The 22,770-nt window shown below is 35.0% G+C and overlaps 2 protein-coding genes across 3 annotated transcripts; both read right to left on the bottom strand.

Annotated features, from left to right (window-relative positions):
• Window positions 1-380: 380 nt before the first annotated feature.
• On the bottom strand, window positions 381-14,754 carry LOC129433866 (beta-1,4 N-acetylgalactosaminyltransferase 2-like). 2 transcript variants are annotated; one of them, XM_073864642.1, is made up of 12 exons: window positions 14,407-14,754; window positions 13,953-14,009; window positions 9,138-9,275; window positions 7,069-7,175; window positions 6,839-6,876; window positions 5,136-5,319; window positions 4,919-5,005; window positions 3,813-3,994; window positions 2,523-2,666; window positions 2,186-2,411; window positions 1,899-2,094; window positions 381-1,745 (listed from the first exon to the last, which is right to left on the bottom strand). In XM_073864642.1, the coding sequence occupies exons 1-11, from the start codon at window positions 14,523-14,525 to the stop codon at window positions 1,913-1,915; spliced, it is 1,464 nt and encodes a 487-aa protein (XP_073720743.1). In that variant the 5' UTR covers window positions 14,526-14,754; the 3' UTR covers window positions 381-1,745; window positions 1,899-1,912. The 2 variants fall into 2 exon arrangements, with proteins under 2 accessions (XP_073720743.1, XP_073720744.1); XM_073864643.1 differs by lacking the exon at window positions 9,138-9,275.
• A 276-nt stretch (window positions 14,755-15,030) lies between these two features.
• Window positions 15,031-22,521, bottom strand: LOC129433867 (beta-1,4 N-acetylgalactosaminyltransferase 2-like). The gene is made up of 12 exons (XM_073864644.1): window positions 22,204-22,521; window positions 21,910-21,966; window positions 21,414-21,548; window positions 18,241-18,347; window positions 18,035-18,072; window positions 17,656-17,839; window positions 17,436-17,522; window positions 17,102-17,283; window positions 16,522-16,665; window positions 16,196-16,421; window positions 15,886-16,081; window positions 15,031-15,775 (listed from the first exon to the last, which is right to left on the bottom strand). Exons 1-11 carry the CDS (start codon window positions 22,320-22,322, stop codon window positions 15,900-15,902), a joined length of 1,461 nt encoding a protein of 486 aa, XP_073720745.1. The 5' UTR covers window positions 22,323-22,521; the 3' UTR covers window positions 15,031-15,775; window positions 15,886-15,899.
• Window positions 22,522-22,770: the final 249 nt, after the last annotated feature.

The following is a 22,770-nucleotide window of genomic DNA, read 5'->3' as shown; positions in this document are numbered from 1 at the left end:
TATTATTAATGGTGCCTAAATATAGGGAATAACTAGAGGTTTTCAGAACGTTCCGGGAACGTTCTCAGAACGTTCCGGGAACGTTCTGGCAAGGTTCTGCAAACGTTCTGAGCAGGTTAGATTGATGTTTCCCGAATGTTCCCGGAACGTTCTGAGAACGTTCTAGGAACGTTCCCGGAACGTTCCGACAAGGTTAGGGGAACGTTCTGAGAACCTAAAAATAACGTTCTATTTCCGTAAAGAAAACTTTCCTGGGGAACCAACAGGGAACGTTTAAAAAATAACGTTCTGGGAACCAAAAACTAACGTTCTGGGAACGTTCCCGGAACCAAAACCTAACGTTCCGGGAACGTTCTGGGAACCAAAAATTGTTAGCTGGGTATCTCCTAAAACAAACCATGTAACTGTAAACTGTAAATCTTACTATGCCCAACCGACAGAGGGCGTCATTGACTTACATTCAAAATCATGATCTAAATTCACCCGGTTTACAGCGTATCAGTCACACAAGATTAATGTTTAGGATATGCGTACGTAAATCAATTGTTACTTCTGATGTTATTTGCAATGTTTATGTTTTAATCGGGCAAAATAAGAGATACATTAAGGTGAGTATTTGCCAGTGGCGGCCGGTGACTACTTTTTCGAGGATGCATGATGCAAAGTTTGTCACAACATGTAGCCCTGTATTTATTAATGTACAACTTTCAATAAGTATATAAAATGCGTATGACGTTTGCCTTGTAATAATATTATAGCCTAAACATGGAGACTTCAGATACAAAAACGGAGACTGGTAAAGTAGTGTTTTATCATTAAAGGGGACTTTTTAAGATGTAAAATAAAACTTTGATTTAAACAAAGTATGTGACGTTCCAGCTCAAAATATCATAAAGATAATTTTTAATAACATGTTAAAAGTGTGAGCAAAATGTGCCGTTTTTGGGTGTGTCCTTTTAAATGCAAATGAGCTGATGAAATGCAAACACTTATCGCCATAATGATGGTTTGTTGAAATTGAAAATTAATTGTTCTGTTTATTATTATTTTGCGCTAAATGGCAGTGCCGTGGTTGGATAGTGCAGATTAAGGGGCGGTATTATCCCCTTCTGACATCACAAGGGGAGCCAAATTTCAATGATCTATTTTTCGACATGCTTGCAGAGAATGGTTAACCAAAACTAAGTTACTGGGTTGATCTTTTTCACATTTTCTAGGTTGATAGCAGCACTGTCTGGGACCCAATTATAGCACTTAAACATGGAAAAAGTCAGATTTTCATGTACCCTTTAAAAACTCCTATTAATTTAATGTAATGTTTAAGCCTACCAATATGGCAGCACGGTGGCTTCACAATTGTGACGTCATGTACAATCCAGTAATTTATATAGATCAGTTTATAGCATACATACATCTCAGAGATGTCTATTTAATATCTGTGTTTACATCAAGATGTGTTTTTTATTGTTTCTTTATCTGCAAACTGTTTCCTGACAGATGTCATATAGAAGACGTCTGATTTAGAATAAAACAGCTCTTTCTGAGACCTTTATGAGATGTTTTTCCACACCAGATCTCCAGATCTTTTGCAGACATCTTACAAACGTACCTTTACTAGCATGGATATCATCACTTAATGTCTGTCATGTTTTATAACATACTGTAAAACATTAATATTAATGATGTGTTGATGTTGTAAAGTTAATATTGTTTGATGCCTTTAACTGTGTAAAGCTCAGATGACACTGAAACAAGAAGAAAACAAAAGCAAAACCAGTGTAAGGTGCTTGTTCAGTGTAAGGACATGAACACATAGAATGAAATTGGAATTTATACAAATATTCAATTACGATCATTTCAAATCACATTTAAAGATAAACTGGATGTTGTGATTTCACCTGTAAATCTCCTTTTAGTATTTGATGCATTTTAGATGATTCTTGAAATAATGGTGAGTCAGTTTATTTTCTGAATCAGCTTTTGGAGGATATCTGTATTTTCTGTATTCGGGTGTGTTTGTTCTTTTCTGATGACCAATTCTGAGACCTTGACAGGTGACAACTAACAATTCTCCAAGTCCATCAATGAAGAATTCTGAAAAACACAGTATCATTGCTGATCATTGTCATATCAAAGGTTTAGGTATGATGGGTTAAAGGCTTATACTTTAATACAGTCCACTTACCACTGTGTCCAACCTTTCTGAGGAACGGGTCAAAACCGACCTTACGCACGGCATCCGTTCGGCCCAAAAAGAAGTTCACAACTCCATCGACAAAGAAGCACCCTTTAAATCCCGGCAGGGGTGCGTAAAAACCTCTGACACGTGAGATGCAACCGCCTTCTTCGCTGTTCCCTTCTTTATAATTCAATTTAAAGGCAAACTGATTTCTTTCTACCTGACCACCGACCTGAGAAAGTTAAGATTATCAGTCTATAACTTATCCATCAACTTACAATTGAATTGAATTTTTAGTGCACCTATTAATAAGTCTATTACTAACTATAGCAGATTTACTTACCACATCTAATTCAGGAACGGCTTCCATAACCTCCACAAATCTCTCTATACGCGTCTCATTCAGGAACACAAAGTCATCGTCCACCCATAAGAAGTATTTAGTCGTGACTTGTGACAATGCCAGATTTCTGCCGGCAAACCAGCCCTTAACAAACAAATAATCATTTTAAAGTAATTGTTTTTACACAAGAATCCTCACATACTGAAAAAACAGAATAAATAATAAATCAAATAATGAATAAACCAATATTTACTGACAAATTTAAATTCTGTCATCATTAACTCAAAGTTGTTCCAAACCTGCAAATCTGTGAACCTTGAAAAATTTTAAGAACCAAATACTTTTGACTTCTTATGAAAGACATCCTTTAAAGGAAAACACCACTGTTTTTGAATATTTTACTATGTTCTTACCTCAACTTAATACATCCTTATCTTATTCAATGCGTGTACTTTTAATTTTTGTACAGTGCCTCGTGAATGTGTTAGCATTTAGCCTAGCCCCATTCATTCCTATAGTTCCAAACAGGGATGAATTTAGAAACCACCAAACACTTTCCCGATTTAAATACTGTTTCATGAGTAGTTACACAAGTAAGTATGGTGGCAAAAAATAAAACTTTTGTTTGGATCCTAAGGAATGAATGGCGCTAGGCTAAATGCTAACACATTCAAAAAGCTCTGTACAAAGATTAAAAGTTCACGCATTGAAAAAAGAAAGGTATGTATTAATTAATCTAAGATGAGGTGAGAACATAATAAAATATTGAAAATTTGTGGTGTTTTCCTTTAAAATATCTTCATTTGTTTTCAGCAAAGCAAAGAAATTTATACAAGTTTGGAATAACTTTAGGGGCAGTAAATGCTGACAGAATTTTTGTGTTAACTATTCCTTTATATGTCAACTACACAAAGTAAGAGAAGCCATGACCTATTTCAGTACCTATTTAAGTACTGCTGTTTATATGATATGTTGTGTGAAAAGTCAGGAAATATTTAATATTTAAAAAAAATTAATGTAAGGTAGTCATGCAAACATATGCCAAACCCTTTGTTTTTTTCACATGTTTTCTTGTAAATAAGCATCAGACTTTGCCAACAAACTGGTATTTTTTTGATACCAGGATTAAGCAGATTTAAAAGTAAATTATTTGGCGAACATATAATATGTGCCAAGAGGATTTGGTCAATATCATTATCTCATTTTTGAGAGAAGTGGCTTTAAGCGGCTTTTGCATCTGAGCTCCTCATATATTGTGTTCAAAAAGACACGAGGGTGATGTTTTGTTACCTGTGCCGGGGGCATTATGTAGTGTTCAATATTATCACCAACAACCTTCTCTGGGATAAGACTGTCATCTGCTACAATGATCTTTATCTTTGGGTAGTTCACACGTATACTTTGAATAAGAGCATTCAGTTCCTTATATCTCAGAAATGCCTTAACAAGTACAGTCACCTGGGAGTTGATATCTACAAGAAGAGAGAGAGAGAGATTAATACCAAGTACGCCATTTCCTTCTAATATTACCTATTAGCGACATATACAAACATTATAAATACATTTTACTTATTAAACTGAGCAAATCTATAATGTAAACTAAAGCCTATAAGCTGTTTCAGATAAATTAAGTCATGTGAAAACTGGACTGCAGTTACATGGAAGCAGTGCAGGTCCGAGCATCTTAGGGGCCCTAAGCAGAATTTGTTTGGGGGCCCCATCACCAATTTATTTATTAAAAAATAAAGAAATTACAAACATTTATTAAAAGAACAAAGTTGCACATTAAGTAAGGGCTAAAATTAGCATTAGGTACAGAAATCAAATTAAATTAATCATAACATACAAACGCATGTGTGTCCAGAAAGCTTCTTACTTTAGTGCCTTTTTGCGGGTTAAATGGTTTAAAATCACTTGAATTGTTAACATTTGCAAGCCCTTTAAACATGTGAAATGATAAACTTTCCCTATTTAAATTTGCATATTAATCCGCAATGTCCTTTTCTTCTTTCTCTTTTCGGCACCAGAGGGATACATACTTTTCTGTGACATGGCTTATCATTTATTACAGTTACGTGCACTTGCACACCGGCGCAAATTGTCAATGCAGGCGAGGTGTCTATATTGCGCATGAGTCTCAAACGCTAGCTAGTTGTCTGCAAATCAGATTTTTTTTGTCTTGAATTATTCATTTATTCATTTGTATGCATTCATTCATACATATTTATTCATTTATATTACTTGTTTAAGTTATTTAATTGTTAAAAAACTATTGGGGGCCCCCTTGGTGGCCACGGGGCCCCAAGCGGCTGCTTAGTTCGCTTATGCCTCGGGCCGGCCCTGCATGGAAGACAATTAGATATAAAGACTAACGTGATAACACTGCTTGTTCTCACCTTTTCCCGGGTCATAAAGATTAGGAACTGACCGACGTCTGATCTCAATGGGGAATATGACCTCATGGTTCTCAAAAGAGAAGTAAGCTATGAACAAGCATTCACATGTGAATTAAAACACACATTTAATGAGATATGTAAGATTAAGCAACTTTTAAATATAGAAAGTTACATAAAGAGTAGCCTGATATTTAAAGTATTCGTGGACGATTCTTACCGAGATCTTCAGTTTTGATGTGGAAAATGGTGCTGGTGTAGGTCACTCTGCTCAGCAGCTCATTGAGATGTTCAAGGCTACTGGATGAGATGGTCAGATTTTCCTCATTCTGGCCAAAAACAATCTTCTTGTCATCCTTAACATCCATTACTGACAGCAGACCCTTCTGTACCCTCAGTGACACCTGAACAAGTTTGGCATCGCATGAGCTCTTTGCAAACTTTCATTTATGACCCACTTTGAAAGACTTTCTAAAAGGGGTCCTTGATTATCATTTCACTTTTAGTGTGTAACGTTATTGTTTGAGCTTAAACACATTATGAAAAGTTACAACTCTCATGCAAAGGGAAATATTTTCTACAAAAAAACACTTTTGGGGAACCACAGGGAACGTCTGGGTGCCTACAATTGAGTGTCTTCCTGGTGTTGTGACCAAACTTAACTTGTAGAGTAAATTATTTCTAATAACAAACACAAGCTGTTAGTAAATCTGGTCCCAAATGTACCTGCAGGCAACTCTAACCTACATGGAGATCTGAATATGACTTGCGTTAAATTATTAAATATTAGACAAAAATGCATACAACCGGAGATATGTTTTATATAGGTACGTGACAATCTCGGCTGTCATGGCTTTCAATTTGGTTCCTCTCTAAGAAACTTCGGATTACCTCAAGCGACGTGCAGAGTAAAAACATTCTTGAAATTGTAAATTACATTTTGCTAAACTACAAGTGAACGAAATTTCAATGAATTTGAACGATGCGCAAGGGTTGTTTTACCATGGGACAAAATAAGGTGATGATTTTTGAGTTTCAAATGGCCAGAACTTTGTTATTCTTGAACCCATAGACATGGTCTTGGTGTCATTGTAAAAAAATTATATCTGACAAACTAGATTTAGCATTTAACCATGTCTAAAATTGTTGTCACATTTTATAGTTTGATAAAGAGAGCTGACCCCTATATTGAGACACCTTAAAATAATTAACTCGATTTACTAAAAGATTTTTGCGTCCCTTAAGTTTCACATGGACAGAGTTGTATAGTACTTAAGTATTTTTACTTTCTACATAAAAGTAAATTTTCAATTATTCATATTTTATTAGTGTTTTTCTTTGGAAAACATACATTCTAAAGCATATTATCATAATTTTTACTCCACTACATTTCATAATTTCAAGTTTTTGGTTTATATTTAATATTTAAGCACATTAAACATCTAGTAATTTTTTGTACTTTTACTTAAGTAAAAATGTTTTCGTACTTTTACTCAAGAAAGTAAAAGTACACATTTTTTTGTAATTAGGCATTAAATCAATTTTAATATGCAATATATAATGAATACACAGTATGATTTTATGCTTTAGAATGTAGTGAACATTTTTTAGTAAAGAAAAGTAAATGTTTTCCCAAGACAAACACACTGATAAGCATAGATGCTTGGAAAATGTAACTAAAATAGTTAAGTATTATACACCTCTGCACATGGAATTTTAAGCAATTCCTTAAAGAAAATTTAAGCTTAAACCGCTTAAAATTCCATGTAAAACTTGTAATTGGGCGCAAAAATTAAGCACTATATATTAAATTTTTTTAGTAAATCCAGCGTATTATTTTTTCAGTGTAGAATCAAATCATTGATATAAGTAATAAAAGCAACCCTTCACCATTAGCAAAAATCTGTATTTAGTCAAACAAACCTTGTAAAAATCTCTGTTTTGTGTTTGTACAGCTAGACCTACACATAAGAGTGAAAGATTTCTTTGATTATGGATAAGAAATACTTTCAAAATATACATAAAATTAAATTCATATAAAAAATATTTATTTGTCACTTTCTAACCTTAGAAAGACATTTTTTACAGTGTGTTCTTTCATTAAAATGTCAGATTATAAGAAATCACAGCGAAGCATGAGTATTCCGACTCACCAGGAATGCGAGTTTTAGTCATGGGAGCAACTCTGAATCCTCTGATGGGATACTGGAGCGGAGTGTTGGGAGGGGCAAGAACAAGAACATCATTCTCTCTACCTGTCCTGGATGAGTCATATAACGACAAGATTCTTGTTAAAGACATTTAATCTCATTCATAATGTGATAGGCTTGGTTTGTGAGTTCATTTGGTTTGTGGGTTAAGTGTTATAGTGCTCAGTTAGTAATGCTGTTAGTTATAATGGTCATTTCATTTCAAGGTGATTATGTATAGACAGGCAGGCAGGTTGTTATAGCAGAAAGAAGCCCCGACTTATCACCCCGTCAAGGCGGGGTTTTGTATTTTTAACAAATGCAGACTTTCCGCGAGCACCATAGGACAAAAATTAATTTTCAAATATAATTTTCAAATATGTTTATAAAAAATAATTTTCCACCAATATATTTTTAGCCATTCTTTTATATTTTGAAAAATATTTTAAAGCATTTATAATTACTTTGCATTTGGAAGAAAAACTTTTAAGTGTAAAGGACATGTTTAAAAAGTTTCAAATTAAATATATTTTCAACTGCAAAAATATACTTGTAATTTTATAAATTTTATACACACAATAAAAACATTTTTTATTTTGGCCAGGAAAATATATTTTTTGCCTCTGGGTTTTATAAAATTAAAATACCTTTGAAATGAACTTTTATTTTTAAATTCAAACATATATTGAATTAAGCTTTAATTGCTACAGTATGTATTCAGCCTACATTTAAAACATATTTTTGTCCAGATAGCCTAAATGCATTTTTGCATGCAATTTTAAGACAAGACGTTCAAATGTCATGACCACTATTTGGTTTGATCATTTGATAAATTGTCATATATGTTATTAAAAGACATTTATATTTAATTATTTGTAATATTAACTCTTTCGCCACCATTCACAAGTTATCTCATCAATTAAGAGAAAACATTTGCATAAAAAGTGCTCCTGATGAGGAGTTATGTTAATCTGTAACACCGCGATTGTCCACTAGATGGACAAACTAGATAAACAATTTATAAAAAAAAAAACGGAAGCAAAAAAGTTATTTACTAATTTTAAACTCTGTGTATGTTTTGATTATCGTTCTTAATTTAAGCTGTTAGTACCGCGTGGTTTTATACATCTTGCCGCTGATTGGGCCGACATTTCTGACACACCCACCAAACAAGAGAAAACGCTTCTAAAACCTGGGGCACGTTCAATCTCACACCGGTGCGCAACGTTTTGCTACGGTTTCCGGGTTGAACGACATGTTTCCTTTAAACGGTGTGCAACGGAATGCAACAGGTTTTAGAAGCGTTTTCTCTTGTTTGGTGGGTGTGTCAGAAATGTCGGCCCAATCAGCGGCAAGATGTATAAAACCACGCGATAGTAAAGAGACAGCTCGCTCAATGGGTTCAAGTTGGAATGTTGTCTTTCACTCTGTACGATAAGGTCAGTGACTGTAACATTGAGGGTATTTTACAGTATTAAACACACATTTATAAAGATTTCATCAGGCTTCAGAAACATTTAAAAAAGAACACAAAGAATGGCCTCTCAGCTACCGCAGTTGCAACTCTTGCGTCATCACAACAGGGTGTTCAACGCATCACCGTTTCTGTTTAATAAACGTTGTGCAACGTTTTGTCGGGGCTGAACGCAAACCTGTTGCACACGTTTCCAGGAAACATGTCGTTCAACCCGGAAACCGTAGCAAAACGTTGCGCACCGGTGTGAGATTGAACGTGTCCCTGGGTTAGTTAGATTTAGTGGATGTTATCTAGGAATAACAACCTGCAAATGTCGCAACGTCCAATCAGAATCAATCATTCCAACGAGCTGTTTCATAAAAATAAATGTTCTTTATTGAACCATACATCATGACAAAGACAATAATTTAAACCCTCATTTTTAGGTAGGTGATTATTTTTTAAAACCAAACATATCATATTAAAAATACACATCTGTTTTCTGTAAACACTGCAAACCTGTGAAAGCACAATAGAAAAAATGTGAAGTTAGTTCAAATATTGCATCTGGCAGAACCTGATCTGATGTTGTCTGTACTGTTCTGCTCGACGTCTCTGGAGATCTTCTAATTCATCTCTGGACACAAACTGGCTGGCCGACTGGTTATTTCGGCAGGTACAAGAGGAAGGATTGTCATGGTAAAACGGCCCTATACTGGAGCATAAAAAAATTAGCAGGGCTAAAGTCTAGTCCAAGACTAAAATGCTTGTTTAAGTTGTCCTAACGGAAATAAGCTTACACTGACATATCTTAAATATATCAGTTGCATTGCTTTGTCTCAAGATGCACACCAATAATTATAAATATTAAGTTTGTAAAACTACATAGAGGTCCTAATAACCATCTAACAATTTTCCAGGACGTTCTATGAAAGTTTGTTTTTAATTCTCAGAACTGGATATAGCAGGAAAGTTTTAACAATTTCGTTTTGAACATTACATGAAACCTTACATAATGAAATAAAACAATGTCATCAAACGCAACATTTATAAAACTTTACATCATCCGTTAACATGAGTTCTCGTTCCGTCTGATTGATGGCCATTAAAGATCATCCCAGCATCTTCAGAGCGTCATTAATCTACGTCAGTGTTATTGTTTTGATTGGGCGCCCTCTAGCGGAGGATTCTACAAATTGTATTTGTAAACCGTGTTTATTGTTCAGAGAACATTAATTGATGCTTATTTTTAATAAAAATCACATATTGTATTAAGATAACATTCTATTATATAAAATATATAAATAATGACTTCAAACCAATATAGAGGACTTACAACAGATATCTATTGACAGTTTACAAGTTCGTGTTAACATGTATTTTATAGGGAATGAGATAAAGCATATTTGGCATGCTGTCCAAGGGGAGGACTCCGAGCTCAGAATTTTAGACCAACTTTACTTTAACTGGCATAAACTACCCTGCTGAAAAAAACAATAGAAACACAGAAATTATGTAGTGGCAGCCGGTGACTTCTCACTCAATGCGAAGTTAGTTACATGTATGTAGCCCGTCATGTGTGTGGTTCCTTTTTTTATAATATGTGTTCGGCGTGTCGTGTTCGCCTATGTGCATCACGTGTCTTGTCGAAATAAGTGCCTGCTGCAGACCTGTCTAAAGGGTTTATGATAAAAGAGACGCTCGCATTTGCCAGATACTGCATAATCTCATGAGTAATCAGAGTTTACTGTTAAGGGAGTGTCTTGGGTGTATTTTGTGAATGTGAGTGTATCATAAACGGTTTTGACGCGTGTGCAGCTTATTTTGACAAAACACCTGATGCACATGGACGTACATGACGCAACAAACACTTAGGGCTCAACAATAAAATGACACAAAGGGCTCTATCTTACACCCGGCGCAATGCAGCACAATGCGCGACGCAAGTGTCTTTTGCTAGTTTTCACCCTGCGCAATTATAATTTTCACGTTTAGCGCCACATTGTTTAAATAGCAAATGCATTTGCGCCCTCTTTTGCGCCCATGGGCGTTCTGGTCTAAAAACGAGGAGTGTTCAGGCGCATTGTTGGCGCGTTGCTATTTTGAGGCAACTAAAATAGACTATGCCATTGACCAACAAAAACCTGGGGCCCGTTTCAGAAAGGTGGTTAAGTGAAAACTCTGAGTTTGTTAACCCTGAAATGAGGGAAAGTCTGAGTTTTCTGTTTCAAAAAGGGAGGTAGGTTAAACCTGAGACAGCAGGGTAAGTCAAGCCTGTTTCAGAAGGAGAGGTAACTTAAACTCAGAGTCTGTTTCCGGGGTAACATACTCTCTGAACCTAACCTGGTCGGGAGCAGGTTTTATCCTGTAAACTCTGAGTTTCTTGTGGTCTCCTCCCCATTTTTAAAGGAGTAGCGGTGTTTAATCTTGTTAGTTGCTTTAGTACATTTATTCATTGCGCACATTTTTTTTATGTACACTGTAAAATATTTTTAGCTGTCTTTAAGTTATAATTAAATTGCCAGTGCAAACCATTTTAACTTACGACTTTATATTTTTATATATTACACTCAACAAAAAAATTAAAACAGTAAATTGAAATGACTTGTAAAGCTAATATGATATACTTAGGTGCATAGATCGTAGTGACTAAAATGTCAAGTACTTTTATAGAGAATCCTGTAGATGATGACGTTGCATTCATTTGTAGAAAGTTAGATTTATGTCGCGAGAGGATTTTGAGACCCCGAGTGTTTTTTTTTTCATATCCACCTACATTTATGTGAGCGAAATTATTATTTTTTGCAGTCATTTTAGATATATAAATATCCTTATATGACTAATATCAGTCTTTGTGGTGCTATTTAATCTATACAGTTGCGTTGACATTTCTTACGTATCCACTCGTCATTATCGCTGGTATAGTGGTTAGTGCTGTGTGCAGTGGTTAGGGCAGACGTACTGTCGGCGATCGGAGTTCGAATCCTGACTCGGCGAATTTCTGTTTTATTCATGACAAACAATTGTAAAGTTCGTAGTCTTATATGACAAAGTATATGCTTAATTTCATTTTTAGCTGAGATGCTGTCATCTTTTTGTACATGGGATTGCATATGCATGTAAATGAATATAATAACGTACAGTCCTCAGTTTATTTACTTCGGATATTTTAACTGTGATGAAAAATTAAATGTACGCATTTACTAGAGTAGCAATTTACAAAAACAACTCTTTTCTTTAAAATATATGCTCGTAGTTGCTGTACACTTGCAGTAACACTTTCAGTTTTAGTAGTAAAATGATTAAGACCTCTTTGTCACGTGCTGTTGCCATGGTAAATCGTAATATCTGAGCTCCATTGATGATGGCTTTTCATTGTGGCTGTGCACGCGCTTAACTCAGAGTCAACCTACTCAGAGTCGATTGAACTAACTCAGATCAGCTGTTCTGTAACCGAAAACGCAGAGTTTCCTATCTCAGAGTAAGTCAACTCAGAGTTCAAGTTTAAACTCAGAGTTGGTTGAACCTCCTTATTGAAACGGGCCCCTGGTCTAAAGTCAATGGCACAATATGTTTTTTTGTTATTTAAAGAGCGCATTAGTAAAATGCGCCTAAACGGGGCAACAACACGGGTTTGCTTAACACATACATGAATGTGCAGCAGCACAAAAACACTTTTAAATATGAAAGATTAAAGGATTGAATGTAAAAGATTATTATTGAGTCTCTTGGACATAAATGAGGACTAATTATGAGACGTTAGAAGGCACGAAGAGCTGCACCTGCAGCCTTGTAAGTGTCAGGACCCGTCAGAATCATGTGTTGAATTATATCTAGTCTTTGTGTTCCGGGTCCTGGCAGTACCATGTTCTATGTGGGAGATGCGTGGTTTTAGTATTGAATTATTCTGACCACGCATTTCCCGGGTCTCGTCACTTTTTACCCGCTCCCTTACTTGTCATTGATTTCAGCTGTGTCCCTCATTAGTTCTCCCTATTTATTGTCCTTGTGTTTGCTGTTCTGTGCTCGTGCCTCTTGTTGTATTCCTCGTTGTGTTCCGGTATTTTGTATCTGTGAGTATTTAAGAAGATTTAGTCTGGTCTGTTATATGTAATGTAAGTTTATTGTTGGTTTATGTTTAGTTTAGTGTCAGGTTAGTGTTTCGTTTTTCCTGTCTTGTTTTGTTTTCCCCTGTTTTGTACAATAAATCATTCATTTTGTCACGTCCGCACTTGGGTTCATTTCTTTGCATATTCCTCACAGTAAGTAAATAAATAAATAAATGCTTTAAACAAATGCATCTATTTTTAAATGTTTTTAAATGCTACCTCACGGATTTATTGTATATGATGTACCTGTGGATATGGTGAGATGAGAAACATTTTTAAGTAATGCTTAAAAACAACTGAGGCTGTCCAAGTGCTGAACCTTGCGGAGGGCCGTTTGTAAATTCTTTATCTCCTGTTTGTTACAAATAAAGTATTTTACAGTACAAACCTTTTCTTACATACTTGTAAATTATTTTTTAATGATATTGGATAGCCATTCATTTAAATCAATTTAAAACCTGCTTTTTTACTTCCATGACTAAAAGAAAACGGGTTTTAATGAAAAAATAACAATTTCAATACAAGTGAAAAACAACACAATTATTTAACATTAATCTTAAACTAAAACTTCTCCTTTACATTCTCTGTCTAATCGGAAATCATAAAAATTATATTTTTCAAACATATTTAAGTTAACGTTAAATGGAGAAAGATATAAAAGAATTTACTGAAATAATGTAATCTCTAAAAACAAAATGACACACAAAAATTGAATTTACTACTCACAGATTACCACAGCAGTTAGCCGCCATGCTATACATCAAGCAAAAAGCTTCTAACATCATATTCTCTTAATATAGAAGTTAAAATCGATCTAAAAGAACTAACATCTATATCTGTTCTCTCATATTTAAGTTACTTAATAACGAAAGAGAGAAAAAAAATGGTAAAATAATCTTTAGTCTTTCTGAGGTAAAATTAAAACGACAATGACGGAGAGTGTAGAATGGATAGCAGCAGCAGTAGTAGTAGACACACGTGGAGCAGTGGGCATTCACTTTGCTGCCCTGGTAGCTTTACCAAAAAACCCGACAGGGAACCGTTCTCTTTAGGTTATTATAAATAGAAACCATATGGGGACGTTAGGGGAACGTTCTGTTTTAGCTGGGTATAACTAATTTTTATTCCTGGATTAATCTGGGAAACCGCCCCATGTCAAAAAGGACAGACATCAAATAATAAAAAATCTTTAAAGAAATAAACTATGAAAGGATTTAGACTGTAATGGCAATTATGAAAACAAACCAGAAGTGTAATTTCATCTGTGAAATACATTGACTCACTTTAGTTTGAGGAAATCTGAGGTCTGAGGGTTATTGTCACATCTTAGGCCTGAGAATCTAGAAGAGAGAACTCTATATTTAAATCACAGCAGTGTTTCTTAACCAGGGGTCCTCAAGACGACTTTCAATTAATTCAAAAATCGTAAAAAAAAATCATGAATTGCAATAAAACTAAAATTAGACTAATAAAGTTTATTAAAACACATATCAGAATTTTAGTCATTAATGTTGCAAACTTTATATAAAATAAAATATCTTTGATTTATAAAAGTTTCATCAGCAGTTTTTTTATGTATTGGGCCGGTGTCTCAAATAATAAAAAAGTTTAAATGTTTTCTAGAATCAAGCAAGTTATTTTATTGTCTGCACTCAAGTCTTGTTTTATTACTTTTACCTCGTGTTTTTGGTGAAGCAATTTTCAGATGCAGTTGTTAAAAAACAACACAAAACATACCTCAGGATCTTTGATGAAGTATTTCTCCAAGTATCAATGTCGATATAAAACAATGAGAACAGGAATGCAAATTGGATAAAGAGGACGGTGACGAAAAATATTCGGCAAAATCCCCACATGATGAAAATATTACTACTGATAGTTTCTCTTACTTCCTTGTACACTATTTAGTTGAATTGTTGTTAACCTAAAGCATACAATTTCTCTAAAGCATATAATTTACAGAAATCCAGAGAAAAGCCACATTTCCAGTAAGTCTGCAGGCTATTCAATGATGGTGAAAGAAGTTTAAACTGAAAACAACATCTTGCTCCCCTGAGCAGGAATAAATGCCTATTGTAAACGTCAGGGAAACAGTTTATATTACATTACGGGCATGCTTTTGTAATCTACGTGGTTAAGTCATAAAGTGTCAATAAATTTACAATATGACTTTACAGAATGTCTGTCGAAATACATTTTCGGTGGCTGGAATCAGTAGCGTAGCCAGCAAAGGGACTCGGTGTGTGCATCTGAAAATCTGGGTCTGCCACATTTATTGTCATATTACTGCGCAAAATTATAAACCATAAGCATATAACCATGTTATAACCATAATGTTATGAGTGAGAAGACAAAGGCAGATCCAAATGCATAATTTATTAGACAAATAAGCCAAGCAAAGGTCAGTATTAATATCAGAAATATCAGAGGTCAGGCAAAGGCGTGCATATTGTATGTGTTTGCAGCTTTTTAAATATTAACCCTTGGACCAGATTTTTCCATTGTTTAATCACCGTGCTTTATTTTGATTGGCTCATCAGCATTTTATTGGTTTGAACCACAAAACATGTGATGTCCATTTCAGTGGACGCATTACATTCAATTATATAAAAAAAACTAATAACATGTAAAACAGTATTATAGTATAGGGCTTCCCTTAAAATGTGCTGGAATAATCTTTCATGTTTACTGTTATCTCCTAAAACAAAGCATGTAATACCTACTGGCAATTATTATGACTTCAGATGTAGGATATTAAATAAAATATTTTCATAAGCTCATGAGGTTTGTTAATAAAATTAAACACCAAACCAGCAAACATACATCTCGGAAACATCTATTTAATATCTGTGTTTACTTCTGCAAGGTGTTTTTTATTGTTTCCTTATTCTTTCTGAGACCTTTATCAGATGTTTTTACACACCAGATATATTTCAGATCTTTTGCAGACATCTTACAAACGTACCTTTATTATCTTGGCATGGATATCAACACTTAATGTCTTTCATGTTTAACAACATACTGTAAAACATTATTATTATTGATTTGTTGATATTGTAAAGTTAATATTGTTTAATGCCTTTAACTGTGTAAAGCTCAGATGACACTGAAACAAGAACAAAACAAAAGCAAAACCAGTGTAAGGACTTTATACAAATATTCAATTACGATAATTTCAAATCAGATTTAAAGAGAAACTCGATGTTGTGATTTCACCTGTAAATCTCCTTTTAGTATTTGATGCATTTTAGATGATTCTTGAAATAATGGTGAGTCAGTTTATTTTCTGAATCAGCTTTTGGAGGATGTCTGTATTTTCTGTATTCGGGTGTGTTTGTTCTTTTCTGATGACCAATTCTGAGACCTTGACAGGTGACAACTAACAATTCTCCAAGTCCATCAATGAAGAATTCTGAAGGTTGAGGAAAAAACACAGTATCATTGCTGATCATTGTCATATCAAAGGTTTAGGTATGATGGGTTAAAGGCAGAATTCCTGTCACTTAATACTTTACAGTCCACTTACCACTGTGTCCGACCTTTTTGAGTAACGGGTCAAAACCGACCTTACGCACGGCATCCGTTCGGCCCATAAAGTAGTTCACAACTCCATCGACGAAGAAGCACCCTTTAAATCCCGGCAGGGGTGCGTAAAAACCTATGACACGTGAGATGCAACCGCCTTCTTTGTTGTTCCCTTCTTTATAATTCAATTTAAAGGCGAACTGATTTCTTTCTACCTCACCACCGACCTGAGAAAGTTAAGGTTATAAGTCTATGCATGCAACATACAATTGAATTTTTAGTGCACCTGTTCATAAGTCGATCACTTACTATAGTAGCCTTACTTACCACATCTAATTCAGGAACGGCTTCCATAATCTCCACAAATCTCTCTATACGCGTCTCATTCAGGAACACAAAGTCATCGTCCACCCATAAGAAGTATTTAGTCGTGACTTGTGACAATGCCAGATTTCTGCCGGCAAACCAGCCCTTAACAAGCAAATAATCACTTTAAAGTAATCGTTTTCACACAAAAAGTTGTTCCAAACTTGCAAATCTGTGAACCTTGAAAAAGGTAAAGTACCAAACACTTGGGGCAACATTGACCTCTTATATAAAAGATCTGCCCCACATCTCCTTGGTTATAAACATCCTTCAAAATACCTTTCTTTGTGTTCAGAAGGCCAAAGAAATTTATACACATTTGGAACAACTTCCCAATGCACTCTTAATGGAAGAAATATATGAAGAGCTAAGATGCAAAACCCACTAAGTGCGCTTGTCAAGTATTTGATTAACATATACGTGCCGAGAGCATTTGGTCACTATCATTATCTCATTTTGACACTTTTGCATTGGATCTCCTTATATATTTTTTTAAATTGCACACAAGGAGCATCATTAAGATTACGTGATGTTATGTTACCTGTGCCGGGGGCATTATGTAGTGTTCAATATTGTCACCAACAACCTTCTCTGGGATAAGACTGTCATCTGCTACAATGATCTTTATCTTTGGGTAGTTCACACGAACACTTTGAATAAGAGCATTCAGTTCCTTATATCTCAGAAATGCCTTAACAAGTACAGTCACCTGGGAGTTGATATCTACAAGAAGAGAGAGATTTAGGTGTAGTTATTTTTTATAAGCTATTTCCGATAAATGAAGTCTTAGATGTTACTTCCTGTAAAAACTGGACAGAACTACATGGAAGGCCATTAAATATAAAGACTAACATGGTAACACGGCTTGTTTTTACCTTTTCCCGGGTCGTAAAGATTAGGAACTGACTGACGTCTGATCTCAATGGGAAATATGACCTCATGGTTCTCAAAAGAAAAGTAAGCTATGGACAAGCATTCACATGTGAATTAAATTACCAAATTGAATAAAAACTGTAAGGTTAAGCAACTTATACCTATAAGCAAATATAGAATAGCCTATTTGAAGTAATCCTGCTAATGCTGGACGATTCTTACCGAGATCTTCAGTTTTAATGTGGAAGATGGTGCTGGTGTAGGTCACTCTGCTCAGCAGCTCATTGAGATGTTCAAGGCTGCTGGATGAGATGGTCAGATTTCCCTCATTCTGGCCAAAAACAATCTTCTTATCATCCTTAACATCCATTACTGACAGCAGACCCTTCTGTACTCTCAGTGACACCTGAACAAGTTTGGTATCCTATGAGCTCTTTTACAAACTTTCATTGTTACGCAAATTTATACAACTGGAGCTTTGTTTTATAGTTTGATAACGAGAGCTAACCCCCATACTGAGACACCTTGAATCAAATCATTGATATAAGTAATAAAAGCAACCCTCCACCATTAGCAAAAATCTGTTTTTAGTCAAACAAACCTTGTAAAAATCTCTGTTTTGTGTTTGCACAGCTAGACCTAACAATGCATAATACATGACAAAAAACATAAATACATTTTTATAAAAAAAAAACTAAAACATTTTAATTTATTTGTCACTTTCTAACTTTCTTTTTAAAGATGTGCATTCGTCAAAATGTCAGATCATTAAAAATCACATAGAGAAGCATCGATATTCTGACTCACCAGGAATAAGAGTTTTAGTCATGGGAGTAACTCTGAATCCTCTGATTGGATACTGGAGCGGAGTGTTGGGAGGGGCAAGAACAAGAACATCATTCTCTCTACCTGTCCTGGTTGAGTCATATAAGAACAAAAAAGAGTCATACATGGCCCACTACTAGCCACAAGCAGTTAAGTAATTTAATGATTTCTTGACATCACAACGTGCTCAGTGCGCTCACATGTAGTGGGGACCGGTGAAAAATGGTTTTAGGAACTACTAGACTTTTATTTTTTGACAGAGAATGATTCTGTATCGTTTTGAATAAGACAATAGACACTATTTTTTTTTTAAACCAAGAATTTTTGTCTATATACCAACAATTTTGTTTTATGTTAAGCAGTTCAAAATAAAATAAATCTGGTTTATATGTCTTACTTAATTCTATATACTCAATATTACTGTTGTGAATTCAAAGAAAACCTTAAGGATGTCAACCATGCGGCCCGCGGGCCGGATACGGCCTGCAGAGGTGTCCAATCCGGCCCAACGGTGTTCACTCTCTGCCTGGAGAGCGAAGACGACAGTTTCCGAAGTTCGTTGCATTAACAGGTAGATTCATTACATTATATCAGTTGTTAAACCGCAGAATTAGTAATTTGTACGTTTGTTTATGTATTTCTTTCGGTAATGATTTGCTGTCGGTGTTCTAAAAGTGCTAACAACTTAGCAAGCAAACAACAACAAAATATCCACATTCTTAGTATTAACGTTACAATGCTTGTCTAATCGATTTAATGTTCCCGATCAGATCTAAGTTAATATAAACACTAAATTTGCTGTTGTTGGCACACTTTGTAGAAAAAAGAAATACATAAAACACCAATGCCTTTACAAAATAACGACAGAGAACGGAAAGAGAGGCTGCTAAAGGCAGTTCAACATTGCAAACATGGATTCAAAGCTCCATCAAGCCAACAGGTAAATCATATTGAATGTTTAGCAGATTTTAATTCATGTTATTATATTTCCTATTATAATCACTTGTCTAATATATACATATTTATAATACTTCATTAAAACCATAATAATAGTACCACCCCCCATAGTGCCCTTTTTGCTTTTGGGCCACTGCCCCATATAGCATTTTCATTTTCTAAATGACTGTTCTCGTTACAAAGAAAAGTGAATGGTTTATAAATAATTTTGGCATTAAGGCAAAAGAAGTTAAAGCTTTTCAACCTAAGGCCAGTGGGTTTTGTACAGATGTAAATTTGTGTGTATAATATGTACAAAATGAGTGTGACTTATATCGTTTTCACAGAGCTGTGTGTTTCTCTGGTTTTCTTGCTAAACAAACTAATTAATTGGTTTGTTTAGTTAATTTTAAGATAATTATCAGCAGGGTTCAAAAAAGGTTCAAAAAAATTATCCGGCCCTCACTTTGTGGCGTTATTTACCATCCGGCCCTCAGCCTAAAATGAGTTTGACACCCCTGCCTTAGGCTTTGTTGGAGAACAGGACTTTGCTTATGGCCCCAAAATTGGTAAACATGCAATTTGCCGACACAACGTTTACATAAGTAAGAGGAACATTATGTTTTATTTGCTCATTCTTAACGAACGCAGACTTCAGCGAGGAAACATTATTTGTTTTAAAGATAAGACGTTCAAATGGCACACTATTTGGTTTAATCATTTGTAGGCCTAAATATAACGTTGTGCAGGGCCGGCCCTCGGCATAGGCGGAATAGGCAAATGCTAAGGACCCCGCCGACCCCTTGGGGCGTCCGTGCGCCCAATTTTTGTTTATACATGTATATAAACATTTAACTATAAATATTTAATTTTGCACAAGAAAACAGCAGTTTTTAATGAATTATTAGAAGCATATGATCTCGGAAGATCGTTCTTGTTAAATAGCTCTGTGGCTATACTGCACTGAAGCGGCAGTTTAAAATATAAACCCAGAATTCAGCGAACGTCAAGAACAAGAAAACGGAAACAACAATCAGACAGAGACGCGGAATTAACATAATGTATGTGCTGGCCGCGGTGCTGAAGACGCGCTCGGACGGAGTACTAGTGGCAGCATTTCTCTTTTTATAAATACTATTTTGTACTTAAATCTATAATTTGATTATTTTACTAACCCAACTAACTCATCTGCGCTTTCCGATAGGTTGCACGTAAGGGGAAGAGCTTTCTTCCCATTGAGAAGAGTTGTGCACTTTTAAACTTAAAAAAATATCTCTTTACAAAAAAACATTTTCTTCTATATAAAAGCTATAATTTCGTTATTTTACTAACCCAACTAATGACTCCTCCGCTTTCCAATAGATTGTACGTAAATATCTGTGCATATGTGCCATCAGTACTCTGTCAGAGCGCGTCTTCAGCACCGCGGGGAGCAGCCAGCACTACAATGTGCAGACAAAGTTGGTATTTCTGTCCAGAAACATTTAAATTTAAACATGGTCCGTGTAACGTAATTTAAATCCCGCGTCTCGGTCTGATTGTTGTTTCCGTTTTCTTGTTCTTGACGTTCGCTGAATTCTTTATATTTTAAACTGCTGCTTCAGTGCAGTAGCCACAAAGCTATTTAACAATGAGCACAATCTCCCGAGACACTACAACATGCTACTAATAATTCATTAATAAGAGCTGTTTTCTTGTACAAAATTAAATATATTAAGTTAAATGTACAGTGTTAAAACATGTAAAAGCTGTTCAGTTTGTTTCTGTGTAAGTTTATGAACAAAATTATTGGAACACAATTGTGATTCTGTGATTCTAAAGGGCACCAGGTGAAATAGAGCAGCAAATTGGCCAGGGCCGGCCCTGACGTTGTGTGTGTTATTAAAATACATATTTATTTTGTGAAATATTAAACTGTACCTGTTATAGTAATTGACAGCATCTGGGTTACCTTCTGTTAGTTTTAGCGGTTGTTATCTGGGAATAACAAACTTGCAAATGTCGCAACTGGCCAATAAGAATCAAGCATTTCAACGAGCCGTTTTATAAGGCATTATATCAAATTTGTTTATCACTTTATTACCCTCCTAAAAAAATAATAATAATAAAGTTTCTTTAGTAACCCATACAGCCTGACAAAGACAAACACTGCACTGCAAGCACTGCAAAACTTTGTAAGCGCAATGTGAACTTGGTTAAAATAATGCATCTGGCACAACCTGATCTGATGTTGTCTGTACTCTTCTGCTCGACGTCTCTGGAGATCTTCTAATTCATCTTTGGACACAAACTGTCCGGCCGACTGGTTGTCCCGGCAGGTACACGAGGAAGGACTGTCATAAAACGGTCCTATACTGGGGCATAAAAAATCACACTGGGGCGGTTTAGTCCCGTCTAGTCCAAGACTAAAATGCTTGTTTGAGTTGTCCTAACGGATATAAGCTTACATTGACATCTTAAAATATATCAGTTGCATGTTTTTGTCTCAAGATGCCCACAAGTAATGTTTTATTGTAAGTTTGTAAAAACTACGTCAATGTGTAACTAATTTCTATTCCTGGATTAATCTAAACCCTGTCCAGGTAAACCGCCCCACAATGTCATAAAAAGACACATATCAAATATTAAACTTTTGCCTTAGATAAAAAAATTATGACAGGATTTAATGGCAACGAACCAGACATGTCATTTCATCTGTGAAATTCATTGACTTACTTTGGTCTGAGGAAATCTGAGGTCTGAGGGTTATTGTCACATAATAGTTCTGAGAATCTAGAAGAGAGAAATCTTTTTTTTTAAACTATATTTAAATCACATGAGTGTTTCTCTTAAGATGACTTCCAATGGATTCAAATAAGACAAAACAAGCATTGAAATGAACTAAAATATATATATTTCTTTGTGAGTGAGGAAAAATTAAAAGTAAAAATAAAACAGAATGGTTTAAATTTTAGTAAAGCAGTTTTCAGACGCAGTTGTTAAAAAACAACACAACAGTGTGAAACATACCTCAGGATCTTTGATGAAGTCTTTCTCCAAGTATCAATGTCAATATAAAACAAAAAGTACAGAAACGCAAATTCGAAACAGAGGACGAGGATGAAAAAACTTCGCCATGATCCCCACATGATGAAAATATTACTCTTTTACTTCGTTGTATACTAAATAATTGAATTGTTTTTAGACTGAAGCTCTAAAGCATCTAATTTACAGAAATCCAAACGAAATTTCCAGAAAGTCTGCAGGCTGTTGAATGATGGTAAGAGGTTTGAATGTTGCCCAGTAAGATGGGACGGATGAGGAGTGGAAAAGCTTTCATATTTATCCTTTAAATAGCCTACCTCAATATTGATGTATGCGCTATATTGCGCAATATTTGAGTTTCCTGATGGTACGACTTAAAACAGTCTACAAATGAACTACTATACAAGATGCAAAATAATACTAAACTTACTGAGCAATGTCAGCCTTTCTTTTAATTATTTATTTTTTATTTTATTTTTTTAATTATATTTTTTACTTTAGAATACACATTGACATATGTTGGAAAGAATAGCCTACAAAATATGAAAAATA

The sequence above is a fragment of the Misgurnus anguillicaudatus genome, unplaced genomic scaffold, assembly GCF_027580225.2.
Source record: "Misgurnus anguillicaudatus unplaced genomic scaffold, ASM2758022v2 HiC_scaffold_27, whole genome shotgun sequence".
Classification (NCBI taxonomy): domain Eukaryota; kingdom Metazoa; phylum Chordata; class Actinopteri; order Cypriniformes; family Cobitidae; genus Misgurnus; species Misgurnus anguillicaudatus.
This window is presented reverse-complemented; position numbering and strand designations above follow the sequence as displayed.

Excerpts from the sequence above, each read along its gene's own strand:
- LOC129433867 (XM_073864644.1), bottom strand. The coding sequence starts at position 22,322 with ATGTGGGGATCATGGCGAAGTTTTTTCATCCTCGTCCTCTGTTTCGAA. Across the intron at positions 21,967-22,203 it reads ACTTCATCAAAGATCCTGAG|ATTCTCAGAACTATTATGTG; the intron begins GTATGTTTCACA and ends TCTCTCTTCTAG. Across the intron at positions 16,082-16,195 it reads CAAAAAGGTCGGACACAGTG|AATTCTTCATTGATGGACTT; the intron begins GTAAGTGGACTG and ends CTCAACCTTCAG.
- LOC129433866 (XM_073864642.1), bottom strand. The coding sequence starts at position 14,525 with ATGTGGGGATTTTGCCGAATATTTTTCGTCACCGTCCTCTTTATCCAA. Across the intron at positions 9,276-13,952 it reads TCAGATTTCCTCAAACTAAA|TATAGGGCCGTTTTACCATG; the intron begins GTGAGTCAATGT and ends TTTATGCTCCAG. Across the intron at positions 5,320-6,838 it reads AAAACAGAGATTTTTACAAG|GTGTCACTGAGGGTACAGAA; the intron begins GTTTGTTTGACT and ends AAACTTGTTCAG.